This window comes from Phodopus roborovskii, unplaced genomic scaffold (assembly GCF_943737965.1).
Source record: "Phodopus roborovskii unplaced genomic scaffold, PHOROB, whole genome shotgun sequence".
Lineage (NCBI taxonomy): Eukaryota > Metazoa > Chordata > Mammalia > Rodentia > Cricetidae > Phodopus > Phodopus roborovskii.
The window spans coordinates 11695078-11711478 of record NW_026126407.1 but is presented as its reverse complement, the minus strand read 5'-3'; the positions used below and the strand labels follow the sequence as shown (position 1 = coordinate 11711478).

The 16401-nt window shown below is 46.0% G+C and overlaps 1 protein-coding gene across 1 annotated transcript; it reads right to left on the bottom strand.

Moving 5' to 3' along the window:
- Positions 1 to 1727: 1727 nt before the first annotated feature.
- On the bottom strand, positions 1728 to 14975 carry Chrnb1 (cholinergic receptor nicotinic beta 1 subunit). The gene is made up of 11 exons (XM_051180241.1): positions 14845 to 14975; positions 14616 to 14755; positions 13981 to 14025; positions 12780 to 12889; positions 12540 to 12648; positions 12128 to 12275; positions 10922 to 11131; positions 4448 to 4671; positions 3112 to 3284; positions 2624 to 2771; positions 1728 to 2356 (listed from the first exon to the last, which is right to left on the bottom strand). The coding sequence occupies exons 1-11, from the start codon at positions 14900 to 14902 to the stop codon at positions 2216 to 2218; spliced, it is 1506 nt and encodes a 501-aa protein (XP_051036198.1). The 5' UTR covers positions 14903 to 14975; the 3' UTR covers positions 1728 to 2215.
- Between the last annotated feature and the right edge of the window lie 1426 nt (positions 14976 to 16401).

Sequence of the window (16401 nt, the reverse complement as noted above, 5' to 3'; positions counted from 1 at the left end):
TGTCTTCATTGGCTTCGTCGTCTTGCCTGCTATGTACCCTCTCATGTCATGCAGGGGTAGTTGGAGTATGAGTAAGGCTGGTCAGGTGGATGGGAGCTTTGAGGAATTCTGGTGTGAGTTCCCTGGCCGGAGTGGGCAGTCACTGAGAAGCCCTAGCAGGTTGCCATCAACAGCAGTAGTGGGCATAGTGTCATTGTAGTTTTACATACATTTTCAAGAGAAGCCTGAAACCCAAATGTCTGTGAAATACACAAATTTTAAAGGTACCACGCTTCAAATATTTTTTCCTTTAATTTTATATGTGTGTTTTGTTTGCATATGGGTGCTAGAGGAGGCCAGAAAGAGGGTGCTGGATCTCCTGAGACTGGAATTACATATGTGGGTGCTGGGAATCAAACCTCGGTCCTCTAGAAGAGCATTAGCTCTCAACCTCAGGATCATCTCTCTCCAACCCTTAATTCAAATTTAAAATTACACACCTTTAATTCCAGGATTCAGGAAGAAGAAGCAAGTGGATCTCTGTGAGTTTGAGGACAAGCTGAGTTACATAACAAGTTCTAGGCTAGCCAGGGCTACATATCGAGCAACATATCCTGCCTCAAAAATAACCAAACCAAACCAAAACAACATGGGCAGTAAGGCACGGTGATAAGCACCAATATCCCAGTTACTCCAAAGGCAAGAGGATGGGAAGTTTGAGACTGAATAGTGAGTTGAAGGCCAGACTGGGTAACTTACTAAGATCCTTTCTAAAATGAAAACAAAAAACAGGTATGGGGGCATATGCCCATAATTCCAGTACTTGAAACAGGTAGAAGTATCAGTTCAAAGTTGCCTTAAGCAACACTAACAAAAGTATGAAATCAAAAATGAAGGAAAAATAAGGGTTGGTGAGTAGTTCAAGGGCAAAGCACTTGCTGTTCACAAGGCCCTGGGTTCAATTCCAACTACTCCAAAACAAACCAATAAATGGTGTACAGCCCAAGAACATAGGCAAAACAAACAACCCCCAAAAACAGAACAAAAATGAAACCCTACCAGTTTCAAAGCTCTGATACATAGGAATTCTCTATGGGCATATACTACTGTCTGCTTCATTTTAGATGCAGATTCTGAGCAGTGGTTTGTGTGCCAAAATTAGAACTTGAATAAGGTTTGTGTGAGACATGGTCTCCATCTACAGCCTAACCTAACAAACCCACAGAAACCCTGCCTCAGCCTTCCAGTGGTGGGATCCTAAGTATGAACCTGGCTTGAATGAGACCTCTTTCTCCTTCCTCTTCCCTCCCCCTTCTCATAATCTAGACTGGTCTTGCATTCAATATATGGCAGATTTTGGCCTTGAATTTGTATTATCCCTTTGCTTCTGCCTTCCAAATTCTGGGATTAGTCATTCACCACCACGCTTGGATTTTTTTTCTTTTTTTTTTTTTTTTCAAAACAGGTTTCCCTGTGTAGCTTTGGCTGTCCTGGAACTTGCTCTGTAGACCAGGCTGGCCTCTAACTCATGGAGATCTGCCTGCTTCTGCCTCCCAAGTGCTGCAATTAAAGTTGTCACCACCGATGGGAAACTCCTGGATCTTGGACAGTTTTTTTGTTGTGTTTTTAATGTTTCCTCATTGCAAATGCAGACCTTATAGAAATAACTTTTTAGTCTTAAAAAAATGTTATAGAAAGTTAAAAATAGACAAAAATGATTAATCACAACATTCAATTGTAGGCAGTAATATTTTAGCTATTTCCTTCCAGAATTTATTTCCTTGTCTTCATTAAATAAATGCTAAGCACTTATGGGCTAGGTCCTGTGTACCTTACTAGGGGCATTATAGTAACCAACACATTTCCTATCCTCAAAGGGCTTACAATCTACTACTCATAATTCTATTTCATTAGAGAGCCAAGCTGTGACACTCACTTGTAGCTTCAAGAATCCAAATCCAAATGTGCTGGTTCCGCAGGTCTATAATCCCAGCGTTAGGCTAAGGAAGTAACATTGCTGGAAGTTTGAGGCCAGCCTGGACCACAGAGTGAGAATCAACAACCAAAACAAAAACCCAGAAGGACAAAACCCTAAATAATGAGGACATTCAGGGAGGGTTCCAGGACCCTGCCCAGCCCAAGCCCCACTTCCAGGCCCTCAGAAACTAGAGTTGAGAAGCAAGTGACTACAGCTTGAGAGCACCAGCAACTCTTGCCAAAAATGGCCCTCCGGTCCTCAAGGGAAAGGTTCAGGAGGAGGCAAATGGTACGTGGCATCTAAGAAAATGACCAGGGTCCCGACACTTGTGAAAACGATGAATGTCCACAGGAAAAGACGATCCACAACCATGGCCACAAACTGCCAGTCCTCCTTCAGCTAAGGGAAGACAGAAAAAGAAGTTCCAGGCCGAAGCCCTGGAAAGCCCACTTGTTACAGATTACTGACAAGGTATAGTAGCTATCTGGAATCTGAGAAAAAGGTAATTAGCCCAAGAACCAGGCCACGAGCTAAACTAAAGAGCCAGTTGGAAAGCAGGAGAGGGGCAAAACCAAGCACACTTCCAATCAGAAACGGAAGCCATTGCTAAGGGCGGAGCTGGAGCTTGGAGGTGGGGCCTGCGGGCTCCAACCTCATTAGACTTACTGCGTCGTGGTCCTCCTGTTCCTGCAGCTGTCGGGCCATGTAGCTGATTGAAGAAATGACCTCGCGTAGCTCCCGAGGCAGACTTACAGTCCGGGTTGGGCCATCGATATATCGTCGCAGATCTGGGGCAGATAATTCAGGCTGAAACCTGTAAAGGGAGGGATTGTTTAGCCATACACTAGGTTCAAAGAGAACAAGCAGTTCCGGTGGCCTAGACCCTGCTTCAGCTGCCTCCTCCAACAGCCTGAGGCTTTCTCAAAACCTGAGAAGCCCTTCCTGATCTCCCCGCCAGCACCGACCTGTCCAGAGTTTTGCAAATTTTTGGTTCATTAAGCTTTGAAATGCCACCTTCTCAAAAAACAAGCTGCAGCAGCGCTACTACAATTCCCATGATGCTAGTAAACCACACTATCTGCTGGAGATTTTCCATGGTCTTCTGGGAGCTGTAGTTCTGCCTTGCCCAAATGACTGATGAGTGTAGGTCTTACCTGTTAAGTTTAGGGAAAAGAAAATCACTTGGAGGCTTCCGGATGAAATACTCATCAGTTCCTCGGCCCCAGCCACTTCTTGGAGAAAGAGTGTGATGTGGTTCAGGCAGTTGGTCTCTTGCGGGTTTGGGCCTTTTCAGACCCAGGTATGGAGGGAGCTTGTGAATGAAGATCTGTAGAAGCGGCATATTGCAGAGGGTTTTAATGCTTTCAAACCACAAAGGAAGCAGCTATTACCATTCCTGCGCATGTGCACTGACGAACTCATTGAGCTACAGACAGAATCACAAGTGCACAGTTTAGGAAAGACAGTTTCTCTGTGTAGCCCTTGCTGTCCTGGATCTCACTTTGTAGATCAGGCTGGCCTCAAACCTCAGACTTAGAGATCCGCCTGCCTCTCCCTCCTGAGGGGTGAGATTAAAGGTGTGCGCCACCATAGCACTGCTGCTTAAAGGATTTTTAATAAGGGTTGGAGAGATGACTCCATGGTTAAGAGTACTGACTGCTGTTACAAAGGACCCTGTTCATTTTCCAGCACTGCATGGTGGCGTCTAACTGTATGAATGTCCAGTCCTGGGACTGATGCCCTTTAGGCACCAGGCACATCCAGTAGTGCATATCCATACACACAGGCGAAACACTCAAATATTCTTACACATAAAATTATTTTTTAAAGAAGAGCTCTTTTCTTAGCCGGGTATTGGTGGTGCATGCCTTTAATCTCAGCACTCGGAGATTGGTGGAGATAGGCGGAGGCAGGTGGATATCTGAATTTGAAGACAGCCTGTCTGCAGTTGAATTCCAGGACAGCCAGAGGAATACAGAGAAACCCTGTCTCGAAAAACAAAACAAACAATAACAACAACAAAAAAGCGCTCTTTAACAGGCTGGGAGGTGTCCTGAAAATTAAGGGTTCAAAAGTCTTCTCTGATGGCATCTGTCCCTGAGAATGTCTCCCTGGGCCTCTAAATGAGCACAAAGGATGATGGGCCTGTTGGATCTATGAAGTGATTCGGATGGGAAGGTAGGATGAATTGTGTAATGCCTCACCATCCAGCAGGCTTCTGCATGCACTTCAACGCTACGACAGCTATAGTTCTTAAGGTCTGTAAGTCAGGTCCGGGCTGGTGGGTGGAGCAGCTTCTGGACACAAAGCTCTTCTTTCCTTTTTATCTTTTTTTTTCCTCTGTCATTTGCTGACAGACTCTTACAATGTAGCCCAGGCTAGCCTCGTCCTTTCCCATACCTGGTTTATAGCCTAGGCTATCCTCATCCTTTCCCATACCTAGTTGATTGTAAAATCAGGAAGTAAGACAGGTTGAAGGAGATCTCTTACCTGGCGGACCCAAAAGGGCATTTGGTGGGTGTGGGGTGAGCGATGGTGCAAGTTGAGGACCACCACACTAAGGATGACTGAGAAAGTGACAAGGATCATGGTGAACGTGAGGTATTTGATTATGATGGGGACTGCCAGGGAGGTCTCCGGCACTTTGTCTGCCAGCAGCAGCAGGAACACGGTAAGGGTCAGCAGGGCGAAGATTGAGAGCCCCATCTTCTCTCCTTGGAAGGCAGAGGAGAAAGCAGGATTTGTTTGCGTCTAAGTTCACTTTATGTGTATTGGTGTGAGGGTGTCAGATTGCCTAGAACTGGAGTTACAGACAGCTGTGAGGTGCCATGTGGGTGTTGAGAACTGAATTCAGGTTCTCTGGAAGATCAGTCAGTGCTCTTAATTGCTGAGCCATCTCTCCAGCCCCCCTTATTATTGCAACAAAGACTCACTGTGCAGCCCTGTCAGTCCTGGAACTTGCTGTGTAGCCCTGGCTGGCCTTGAACTCACAAAGATCCTCTTGCCTTGCAAGAGCTAGGATTAAAAGTGTGGGCCATCATACTACCCAAAGGATTACTGTTTACCAGAAGTAAGCCTTTAAGTCATAATTAATGGTCATGTTTCCAACTTAAGGCCAGGCTTTGGAGAAAGTCATTTGTACGCAAATCTGCCTGATGTTTGTTTCTTCAGCCCAGACTTCCTCTGAACTTCAGGCTTACATCCAAATACCTACTCAACTTTTCTGTTGAATATCTAACAGATATCCCAAAGTTAACCTGAGCTGTTCTAGCTGGGCTTGGTACAGTCCTGTATCCCAGCTACTCTCAAGGCTGAGGCAGGCTGAGTGCAAGTGCAAAGCCTACTTCTGGATACAGAATGGATTCAAGACCAACCTTCCTACTTAGTGAGGCAAACAGAGATGGGTGTGCAGAGCTGGGGACCCAAATGAATTGGTAGAGTGCTAGCACACACATACACACACACACACACACACACACACACACAGAGAGAGAGAGAGAGAGAGAGAGAGAGAGAGAGAGAGAATATTATAACCATGGTCTATAAGCCATTCTCATTAGCTCCTTGATACACCTTTTCCCCTTTACTATTAAATAATGTTTGCTTTCTCCATTTTTGTCTTCAGAAGTGTTATTTTTATTAATGTGTGTGTGTGCTGTATATAATCTTTCATGAGGGGGAGGCAGAAGTTGCTGTTGGGTATTGTCTGCTATGCTCCCCCGTAGGATCTCTCATTAGACCTGAAGCTCAACAATTGGCTAAGCAGACAATGAGTTCTAGGGCTCCCCAGACCTAGTCCCATCCCATCCCACCCATGCTGCTGCTACTGATTCTTCTTCTCCCCCCACCCCTTCTTCTTCATGGTTTTTCGAGACAGGGTTTCTCTTTAACTTTGGAGCCTGTCCTGGAACTCACTCTGTAGACCAGGCTGGCCTGGAACTCACAGAGATTCTCCTGCTTCTGCCTCTGCTGGGATCAAAGGTGTGGGCCACCACCACCTGACATTTTTTTTTTTTTAAAGACAGAGTCTCACTCTGTAGCCTTGGCTGCTTGGAGCTTACTATATAAACCAGACTAGCCTCAAACTCAGAGATCCACCTGCCTCTGTCTGGCAGTGGTGGTGGTGGGAGGGGGAGGGGAGCTGGAATTAAAGGCATGTCACCTACCATACTTCACTTCTGAGTGGGATCTTAAGGTACAATGATATTTCATTTGAAGTTCCTTTTGTGTTTGTTCTGAGATATTATTTGCTGTATTGCTCAGGCTGCTCCTGAGGTCAGGGGTCTAGTGTTGGAATTAAAGATGTGTGCTACCACACTTACTGTGTTCTTTTGAGACAGGGCCCTCACACTGTAGTCAGGGTGGACTGGAACCTACGATATATATCCCGGACTGGCCTCAAAAGCAAGGATCCCCTACCTCAGTCTCCCAAGTATTGGGATTGTGGGTGTACCAGCATGTCTGCCTTTTATTTTTGTTTAGCCTTCCTGTTTTGTGAATGTAGACACCCTCCCACATGAGGGCTTCGTACTGTCTCCCCTGCCTGGCTTGTTCTTCTCCCAAACATGAGGGCCATCCTCTACCTCTGAAAGTCAAATGCCCCCTTCTCATTGAGGCTTTGAATAACTGCATATAACTGCATTTCATTCATTTTTAACATTTTTGTATATTTCATTTTGTGTGTGTGTGTGTATGGGAAAGTGAGAGCCATGGTCCATGAGTGGCTATCAGAGGACAGTTTTCAAGAATAGGTTCTCAAGCTGGGTAGTAGTGGTGCACACCTTTAATCACAGCACTCAGGAGGGCAGAGGCAGGTGGATCTCTGTGAGTTCCAGAATAGCCAGGGCTATAAAGAGAAGCCCTGTCTTGAAAAAGAAAAAAAGAATTAGTTCTCTTCTTCCATTATATGGAGATCAACCTCAGGTCATCAGGCTGCACCATCTTGCAAACCTATTTTCTTTTTAAAGACAGGGTTTCATGTAGCCTGGACTGGCCAGGAACTTACTTTTGTAGCCCAGGCTATCTTCAAACTCACTGAGATTTGCCTCTCTATTCATCTTTAGTGCTGGGATTAAAGATGTGTACCATCATTCCCAGCTTTACCCATCCTTCCTTCACTCCACCCCCACCCCGAGTTTCTCTGTGCAGCCTTGGTTGTCCTGGAACTCACTCTGTTTAATTCCAGCACTCAGGAAGCACAGGTAGGTGGATGTCTGTGAATTCAAGGCCAGCCTGGTCTACAGAGTGAGTTCCAGGACAGCCAAGGCTACACAGAGAAACCCTGTCTCAAAAAACCAAAAACCAAAACAAAACCGAGAAAGTGCAGCCTCTGAGGCTGAGGATGTAGTTCCATTGGAAGAGTGCTGCCCTAGCACACAGGAAGCCCTAGTTTCAACGCCCAGCACCCTATAAACTGGTGTGCGATGCATGCTTATGGTCCATCACTCCTGAGATAGAGGCAGGAAGATTAGAAGTTAAAGGTTATCTTAGTTATGTAGTGGTTTGGGGTCACCCTGGTATAAATCAGACCCTGTATCAAGAAAGCCATGCAGTCCCTGGTGTTTTTCTCATTTGGTGCTTTTGTTTGTTTTTATCACATTTTAATTTACTTTTGGGGTTGTGTTTGTAAGCATGTATGTATGTGTGTGGGCACAAATGCCATGACACACATAACTTGCAATAGTCCATTCTCTCCTTCCATCATGTAGGGATCAAACTCAGGTTATCAGGCTTGGCAGCAAGTACTTTAATCAGCTGAGCCATCTCTCTGTCTGATTTTTGAGATCAGATGTCACATATCTTAGGTTTGCCTTGAGCTCACACAATGCACATAGGATGACCTTGAACTTCTGATCCTCCTACCTTCACTCCCATCCCAAGTGCTAAGATTACAGGGTTTTGCTACTATGCCTAGTTTATTCTTTGAGAGGGGTCAAAGGCTTATGTGTAATAGGCAAACACTCTTCCATGTCAGCTCCACCTCTAGCCCCCTCCCTTTTTTTGTTTTTTGGGTTTTTTTGTTTGTTTGTTTTTTCGAGTCAAAATTTCTCTGAGTAGCTTTGTAAACCAGGCTGGCCTCGAACTCACAGAGATCCACCTGGGATCAAAGGTGTGTGTCATATCCTCCTCCACCCCTGCCCAGCTTCTAGCCCTTTTTGAGACAGGATCTCACTTGTTGCTGAGAGTAACTTACAACTTTCTCTGTAGCCCAGCCTAGTCTCAAACTCTTGATTCTCTGAGTGCTAGTATATATAGGAGTCCACCCCATTTTAATCTTCCCAAACACCTTTCTATTTTATTTTCCTGTTTAGAACTTGTGCAGAAGCTAGGCAGGGTAGCACATACCTTTAATTCCAATATTTAGGGTACAGAGGCTAGCAGATTTTTGAGTTTAGGGCCAGCTTGGCCTACAAAATGAGTTCCAGGACTGCCAGGGCTACAGAGAAACTCTGTCTTAAAAAAACAAAACAAACAAATAAACAACAAAAATGTGTCCTTTTCTAATAAATGACGGTAGACATGAATTTATTGACTGATTCCCCACTAGAAGGTACACCAGGGAAGATCAGTGATTTTACTTGTATTTGTTTACATATGGGTTCTGGAGATTGAACTCAGGGCTTCACTCATGGATATAAGGTAAACACTTTACCAACTAAACTATATCCCTTGCCACCTCCTCTGCAGGTGCTAGGGGTGGAGTCCAGGGCCTCTTGTAAGGTAGACTAGCTCTACTTATATCTGCTCTAGCACTCTACCACTAAGCTACACCCTCAATCCTATTTTATTGTTTTTATTCCCCGATGTATGTGCAGTGCCTAACATATCACAGTAATTCCACAGATATAGTTGCATGAATAAATAGACCAATCTCTGTAGCTATTCCAAGAACAATATAGCAATTTGAAGAATCTAAAAATAAAACTGTGGAAATGTGGCTGATTCTTATTGTGTCTCACCAGAGATTTACAAACTTCATGAAAGGTATTGAAAATAAGCTACACAGTTAATTCTATTTGTGTCCTGTAATATTAGGTTCCAAGATTGCCCTGTTCTAGAAGGAACTGATTGTATTTGTATGTAGGTTCTTTTTCTTTTTAACACTGTACGTGTGTGTACATGTTCCTATCATAGAGCACCTAGACATGTCAGAGAACAACTTGTGGGTTCTATATCAGACTCAAGCCCTCAAGCTTGGTAGCAAGCATCTTCCATGTAGAGCCATTATGCTGGATCTGGAAGTATGTTCTTGAGCAGCATCTCTCTCCCTTTCTGGACAGAGGACTTGATGCCAGAGGCAAGGAAAATACAGAGTTTTATTTGTTTTCATATTTGCTTACTTTGTTTTTTGGGGGATTTTTTTTTTTTTTGAGACAGGGTCATGCTTATGAAGCTCCAGGTAAATTCATACTCATTGTCCTCAAACTCTTGGTAATTCTCCTGTCTCAGTTTCCCAAGTGCAGGGAGGAAAACACTAAAAGCAAGGTCTCTGAATAAGACTGGTACTGACCTGGATGTGATGCCAGGCAAATTAACTCCCTCAGTTTTTTTTTACCCCTCTCTATAAAAAAGAATGACAATTTGGCACTTAACTGAAAGATTATTGTAAAGATTAGAATTAATGCATATAATTCAGTTGTATTGCCTTATATCAACTGCTCAAAAGTAGTAAAAACAAGCAAACAAAAAGCACATTTGTATAGATCCAACTAGGTACTGGGTATAGTTTTACTAACCCAGTTAATCTTCAAAATAATTCTATGCAGTAAAGACATTGGCTGTCCCATTTCCTGATTGGGAAACTCAGACACATAATTATTATGGAATTTGACCAGGGTTACCCTGTTACTATATTGTACTTCCTAATAGTGAAAAAGTCAACTGTCATCTCCCAGGGAGACAGCCAGTTAAGGCACCAGTCTGAATGGGAAACAAAAAGGAAAGTGAGCTTAGCCTGGAATTTGGTTTGCCATGCATGCCGGAGCTCCATGAATGGAGGTTAGGATTCTAAAGGGAAGAGTGGAAACATTACTGGGTGAGGAGAAGGGAACAGCAGAAGGGGTGCAGGGCCTGCCTGTATTTGGGTCTAATTGTGCATGGGGGACTCTTGAATTGCTGATATCCAATCCATGATGGTTTGAGTTGTCAAGAAAACCTATCCTAGGGACTAGAGAGGATGCTTATTAGTCAAAACACTTAACTTCTTGTCCAGATTAGCTTCAGTTTGCCAATTTAACACAGCATGGAAAACGGAAGTTGAGCTGAAGAATTACCTGTGGGCATGTATGGGGACATTTTCTTATTGCTAATTGATGTAGGAGAGCCCAGTCCACTATGGGCAGTGCCATTCCTGGGCAGGTGGTCCTGGATTGTTTAAAGAAAGTAGCTGATCTCTGGATGGTGGTGGTGCACACCTCTCCTTGGCTCATCTCAATGATGAACTATAACCCTTTCCTCCCATAAGTCGGTTTGGGTAAGTATTTTTATCACAGCTACAGAAAAAGCAAACTAGGTCACTGCTCTATCAAGAGGACTGAAGTTCAGATCCCAGGGCCCACCTCAGGAGGTTCACAAATGCCTGGAACGCCACCTGCAAGGGATCTAATGCCCCACTTCTGAACTACATCATATTTATGAGTGTATGTGTGCACACACGTGCGCGCGCACACATACACACACACACACACACACATGCACACACTCATCTTTTTTGAGGGCGTTGAGACAGGGTTTCTTTGTGTAGCCCTGGCTGCCCTGGAACTCCCTCTGTAGACCAGGCTGCCCTTGAACTCACAGAGATCCACCTGCCTTTGCCTCTTGAGTGCTGGGGTGAAAGGTGTGTGCTACCATTGCCTAGTTTTATACACACATTAAAAAAACAAAACAAAAAACTAACCTGGACTAAAGGTGAGAAAGGAAAGGCTAGGCTAATGATATAGAAAGCTGGAAGGGCTTGCTGTTTACCTGCATCTGGTGGGAGGTAGAATACGAAGATGGCCAGGACAGTGATGAGGATGCATGGGGCAATGACATTGACCAGGTAGAAGAGAGGCTTCCGTCGAATAATGAGATAGAAGGTAACTTCCTCACGATGTCCTTCCTTCCCTCCTCTAGGATCCCCTGGACGCTGGATCAACCTAGAAGGTTTGTGGATAATCTCCCATTGGCCATTCTCTGGAGGGGGGTGGGCATAAGAGGTCAACACAGGTAGTTGTGGTAGCTGTCCTAGTTAGTGCCTGGTATAGTACACTGCTAGGCAACCCATATCAAATAAACTTAAACAAGTCTCAATTTCCATATTTGTTTTGTTTTTCTGTTTGTTCTTAATATTAGTGTGTGTGTGTGTGTGTGTGTGTGTGTGTGTGTGTGTGTGTGTGTGTGTATACATGCCTTCGAAGGTCAGAGGACAAATTTTGGGAGTTCGTTCCTTCTACTCTAGGTTCCAGGGATTGAATCCAGGTTGTCAGGTTTATACTGTAAGAGATTTTATCACTGAGCCATCTCATCTCCCCTGTGCGTGGTGTGTGCATTTTGTCTGTTTTAAAAATAAGTATCTCAGGCTGGAGAGATAGCTCAGTAGCTAGAAGTACTGGCTACTCTTCCAGAGGTCCTGAGTTCAATTCCCAGCAAGCACATGGTGGCTCACAACTATCTGTAATGAGATCTGCTGCCTTCTGCAGAACACTGTATATGTTTAAAAAAAAAAAAAATCAGGATCTTAGCCAAGTGGTGGTGGTACAGGCCTTTAATCCCAGCATTCAGGAGCCAGAAGCAGGTGTATCTCTGTGAGTTCCAGGTTAGCCTGGTCTACAGAGCAAGTTCCAGGACAGCCAGGATTGTTACAAAGAGAAATCCTGTCCCCAAAACACCACCCCCCAAAGAACAAGGAAAATAAAAAGAAAGAAAGAGGTGGGGGAGGGAGACAGGGAAGAAAGGAGGGAGGGAGGGGGAGAGAGAGGAAGACAATCAGACTCTCTAAATGTCCTCCAAGCTGGCCTTGAATATGCAGCAATCCTCCTGCCTCAGCCTTCCAAGGCTGCTGGCATTAAAGGTGTCAGTCAGCACACTTGGCTTCCATTTCCCTGTTTGCAGTGTTGATAATCACCCCTGCCATGCTGACCCAAGCAGGTTATACTGAGCATCGATAACAGAGCCTGTTTACGCACTCACCAATGAAGGTCCCTTCATGAATGTAGATTTCCTGTGTCTCCTGTCCATCAGGACCTAGGCCTGTCTTCAGGCTGACCTCAGAGCTGTCATAGCTGTAGGAACTAAACACCATGGTGCAATTCTGCCAGTCAAAGGGGAAGTAGGTGACCTGAATGGAAAGGAGAAGACACTGGAGCTGCCAGAGGGCTGGTAAGGACTAGGCAAGTTTGGGAGGTTGTTGGATGGAAGTCACAAAAGAGAAGGGATCATTGGGGACATGGCAGAGGACCACTATGGAAGACTGAAAACCAAAGAAAGTGTACAGGGCAATGGACAGTCAAGGCAAACTAGGTGAGCGTCAGGAGGAATTATGGCCCAGGACTGGGAGTAGCTACTGGGTGAGGAAGTCTAAGAACAGACAAAGCCTGGAAACCTGGATGCTGCAGCTGCTGCGGTACAGGCCAGGGGGCTGCCAATGCACAGAGCCCTCGAAGGATACCACGGCATTAATGTCCAGAGCAATGTCAAAATTTCCATCATTGCTGCAGGAAAGAGATCTTTTTATATGGGATCTGGATCTGTCCTCCATAGACCTCCCCCACCATGACTCATTATCCCCCCATGGCCCCCCATCCCTACAGCCCTCCCACACCCTCCCCCATGCCAAGACTACTTGTTCATCAGCACCACGTCTGGGAGCCAAATGGATTCAGCGGTGATTCGGAGAGAATCGATGCCATCGTGTTCTGCAGGATCCCAGCTTAACCTGTAGTCTGTCCACTCCTAGGAAAGCAGAAGCTAAAGGGCTGTTCAGGCTAGAGGCCAGGGAGAGACTTGAAATGTCTGAGAGGGTGCCCAGGAAGAGGGTGCAAAGGGGATTAGCTCAGGCCTGGCCTGTGAGTCAAGGGGAAAGGGTTCTGGCTCTGCCTTCATTCTCTGGGTGGGATTCACACCAGCTGGTGTCCTTCCCCCTGCATTGAACTCTATTCTTCAGTCTCTGAAACCAAAGGGGGTCCTCAGTGGTAATGGTACTGGCTACTCTTCCAGAGGACCCAGGTTTGATTCCCAGCATCCACAAGGAAGTCACAGCCATCTGTAACTCCAGTTCCAGGGGATCTGATGCTCTCTTCTGGCTTCTGCGGGTACTAGACATGCATGTGGTGCACAGACAGATAGTCAAACAAAACACCCATGCACATAAAACAAATTAAAAGTAATCGAAGAGATTGTATTAGCCATCCTCTGCTATAGCAGTTTTAAAATGGCAGTTCATGGCCCTTTAAAGGACAAGAAGATGGCTCAGAGGTTAAGAGCACTGACTGTTTTTCCAGAGGTCCTGATTTCAATTCCCAGCAACTACATTGTGGCTCACAACCATTTATAATAAGATCTGGTGTCCTCTTCTGGCCTGCAGCAATACATGGAGACATAATGTTGTATACTAAATAAATAAATCTTAAAAAAAAAGGATGAGAATTCAAATTAGTGACGCCAAACTTGTGTTTTAAACAATTAGGAAGGAATTGTTTATAAAAACTTCCGTTTCGGTTATAAGCTACACAGAGAAACCCTGTCTCGAAAAAACAACAACAAAAATCTTACTGGCTGGGCCTGGTGTTGGTGGTGCACACCTTTAGTCCCAGCAGAGGCAGAGGCATGAGGATCTCTGTGAGTTCGAGGCCAGCCTGGTCTACAGAGCTAGTTCCAGGACAGCCTCCAAAACCACAGAGAAACCCTATCTAGAAACAAAACAAACAAACAAAAAAACCAAAAGCAAAAACAAAACAAAACAAAAAAAATCTTACTGAGCTGAACATTCCAGATTAATATAATAGTGGCGGGACGCCCTTCCCTAACCCACGGGATCTCCATACCAGGTGTAAGTACACTTTTGTGCTCATTTCTTCATCCTTCTCGTTCTAGAAGAGAAAATTTTAAGGCAGAAATGAAATGAGGTGGGAAGAAACGAGGGCTCGGGGTCACTTTCTCACAGACCACTCCTTTCTCTAAGCTGCACCTTCTTGGGTCAAACCCCATCTGGTAGAAGTTGAGCTGGTATCAGCCCTGCCTCTGCCTGGAAACACCAGATCCTGATGCCTGCTTTCCTCGCCTTCTACCTCCTGGCTCAGCCACTGACCACACCCAGTGTCTAGTCCTCCCAACCCTGAATCTCCGCCCAGGGCTGTTCCTTGACTCCTTGAGAACCAAATTCTGCAGGACCCTGCTAGGATCCAACACGGCCACGCCCCAAGCTCCTCCCCCTAGCAGGTCCTTCTGCCTCAGCCCCGCCTTAAACCCCGCCCACAAGCGGAGCGGCACTAAAGTCTGTCAAGGATGCCACGCCCTCAAACTCGTTCATTGGTCCCATTTCTACCCAATCGCTGCCAGAGGCCTGGCCGTCTCTCCGCCTAACCTCGCGCAGATCCCGCCCCCGAACCTTCGGCCCCGTCTAAAGCCACGCCCCGCAGCCCGTCCCGCCCAGCGACCTCCACCTGCAGTGCGCCCTCACCAGGCTGATGAGTTGCGCCAGGGTGAGGCCAATGCTGACCCCGACGCGGTCTCCCACCTCCCGCGCTGGCCGCACCGAGCTATCATAGTTGGAGAAAAGTTTCTCTCGAAGTCGGCCTTCGATTTCCGACCCGCGGGCGCCTGACGAAGGAAAGCACTAAATGACGCACCGGTGGCTGGCCGCGACCATTGCCCCTGCCATTGCCTCTTCGGGGCCCAGACTGACTTACCTGGGGCGAGGGGCGCCCCGAGCACCCCCAGAAGCAGCAGCAGCGCCCCTAAGGTCATGGCCCTGCCGCTTCGCTCAGTGAGTTTGTCCGGAGAGCGTCCGAAGCAGCCAGGGCAGGGGAAGTGACGAGGCGCCCAGGAATGTGCACCTGTTGTCGGGGGACCAGCCGCCAGCCCACCCGCCCCGCCCTCTAGGCTTGGTCACTCCCGGAGCAACTGTAGTCGCCCTCCACTCACAAATGTCAGACAACACTCCTGTTGTGTAAATCATCTTTAATTAGAGAAAGCATGGAGACCCAGTCCCGAGAGCAGAGCCAGGAGATGGGCGGAGCCTGAGCGGGGTTTGTGTGAGGGAAGGAGAACTCTTGCAACAAGCCAGAAGTAAAAGGGCCTGAGGAAAAGTGACTTGCCTTTGAGCACTAGCCCTTCCCTTAGGACCTCCATAATCGTTTCCACCTACACCTGCTAGACTCGGAATCTACCCCGTTTTACTAGAGGTTCCTGGTTTTCAGGTCCTTTTTGGGTACTTAAAACCCAGCTGAGGTTATAAGCTGTAAAGTAAATTCTATTTCATTAGAAGCTCTGAGGATATATGAGGTCTGGGAGCATAAAAGGCCCCTCATCTCCTAGGCCTTATCTGTAGGAGGGAGAGTTGGATTTATTGCTGAGTTGGGAGTCTCCTTGCTAGAAAGGGGAAATCAAGGCTGTGTCCCTATTTGTCCTTTTTAATTCTAGAGTCATTATCCTTACAGATCTCGGTTTTCCATGGTTGTTTGAGACAGTCTCACACAGCCCAGCCTGGTCTTGAACTCCTTCTGAAGCCCAGGCTAGCCCTCTATCCCCAATTCTCATTCCTCCACCTTACAAATGCACCATACAATATCAAGCAAAGGACCTCAGCTTTAAAAGGGACCTGGAAGGAATTCCTGCTGAGGTAGCTAAGTGTTCATGTTTCCCCAAAGCAGACACAAATTCAATCAAAGCACGGCATTTCCCCCCTCTCGCTTCCTCACGTGAACCAGGTATATTCTTCCAGAGTTCCTGTACCTTGCCTAGACTCTCGTTTTCCTGGCAAAACCCCAGTTGGAATGCTAAAACTAGAAACCATATAAAAGTATGGTTAACATTCTAAGCATTCTAGAGGAAAGAAGATTTTTACAAAATGATGTAGGAAAAATAAGCAGTGGTGGTTCTTGATTCATTTAGTACAGATTAGTAAGCATGCTCTCTCCCTCTCTCCTCTCTGTCTCTCTCTGTCTCTCTGTCTCTCTCTCTCTCTCTCTCTCTCTGTGTGTGTGTGTGTGTGTGTGTTTGTATGTGTGTTTGTATGTGTGCTGACTTTTCAGACAGGGTTTTGTTATTATTGCCCAGGATGGCCTCCAACTCAAAGTCCTGACCCAGTCTTCCAGGTGCTGAATTACAGGCATGTACTACTAAGCACGACTCAGAACAGTTCTTAATGAACCACAGCTGTCTTCTATCCATAGCTCATTCTTAATCATTAGAGGAAGTGGAAGGGTGGGTTTAGAACTTACTCTAGTACAATAATATGGCTATAT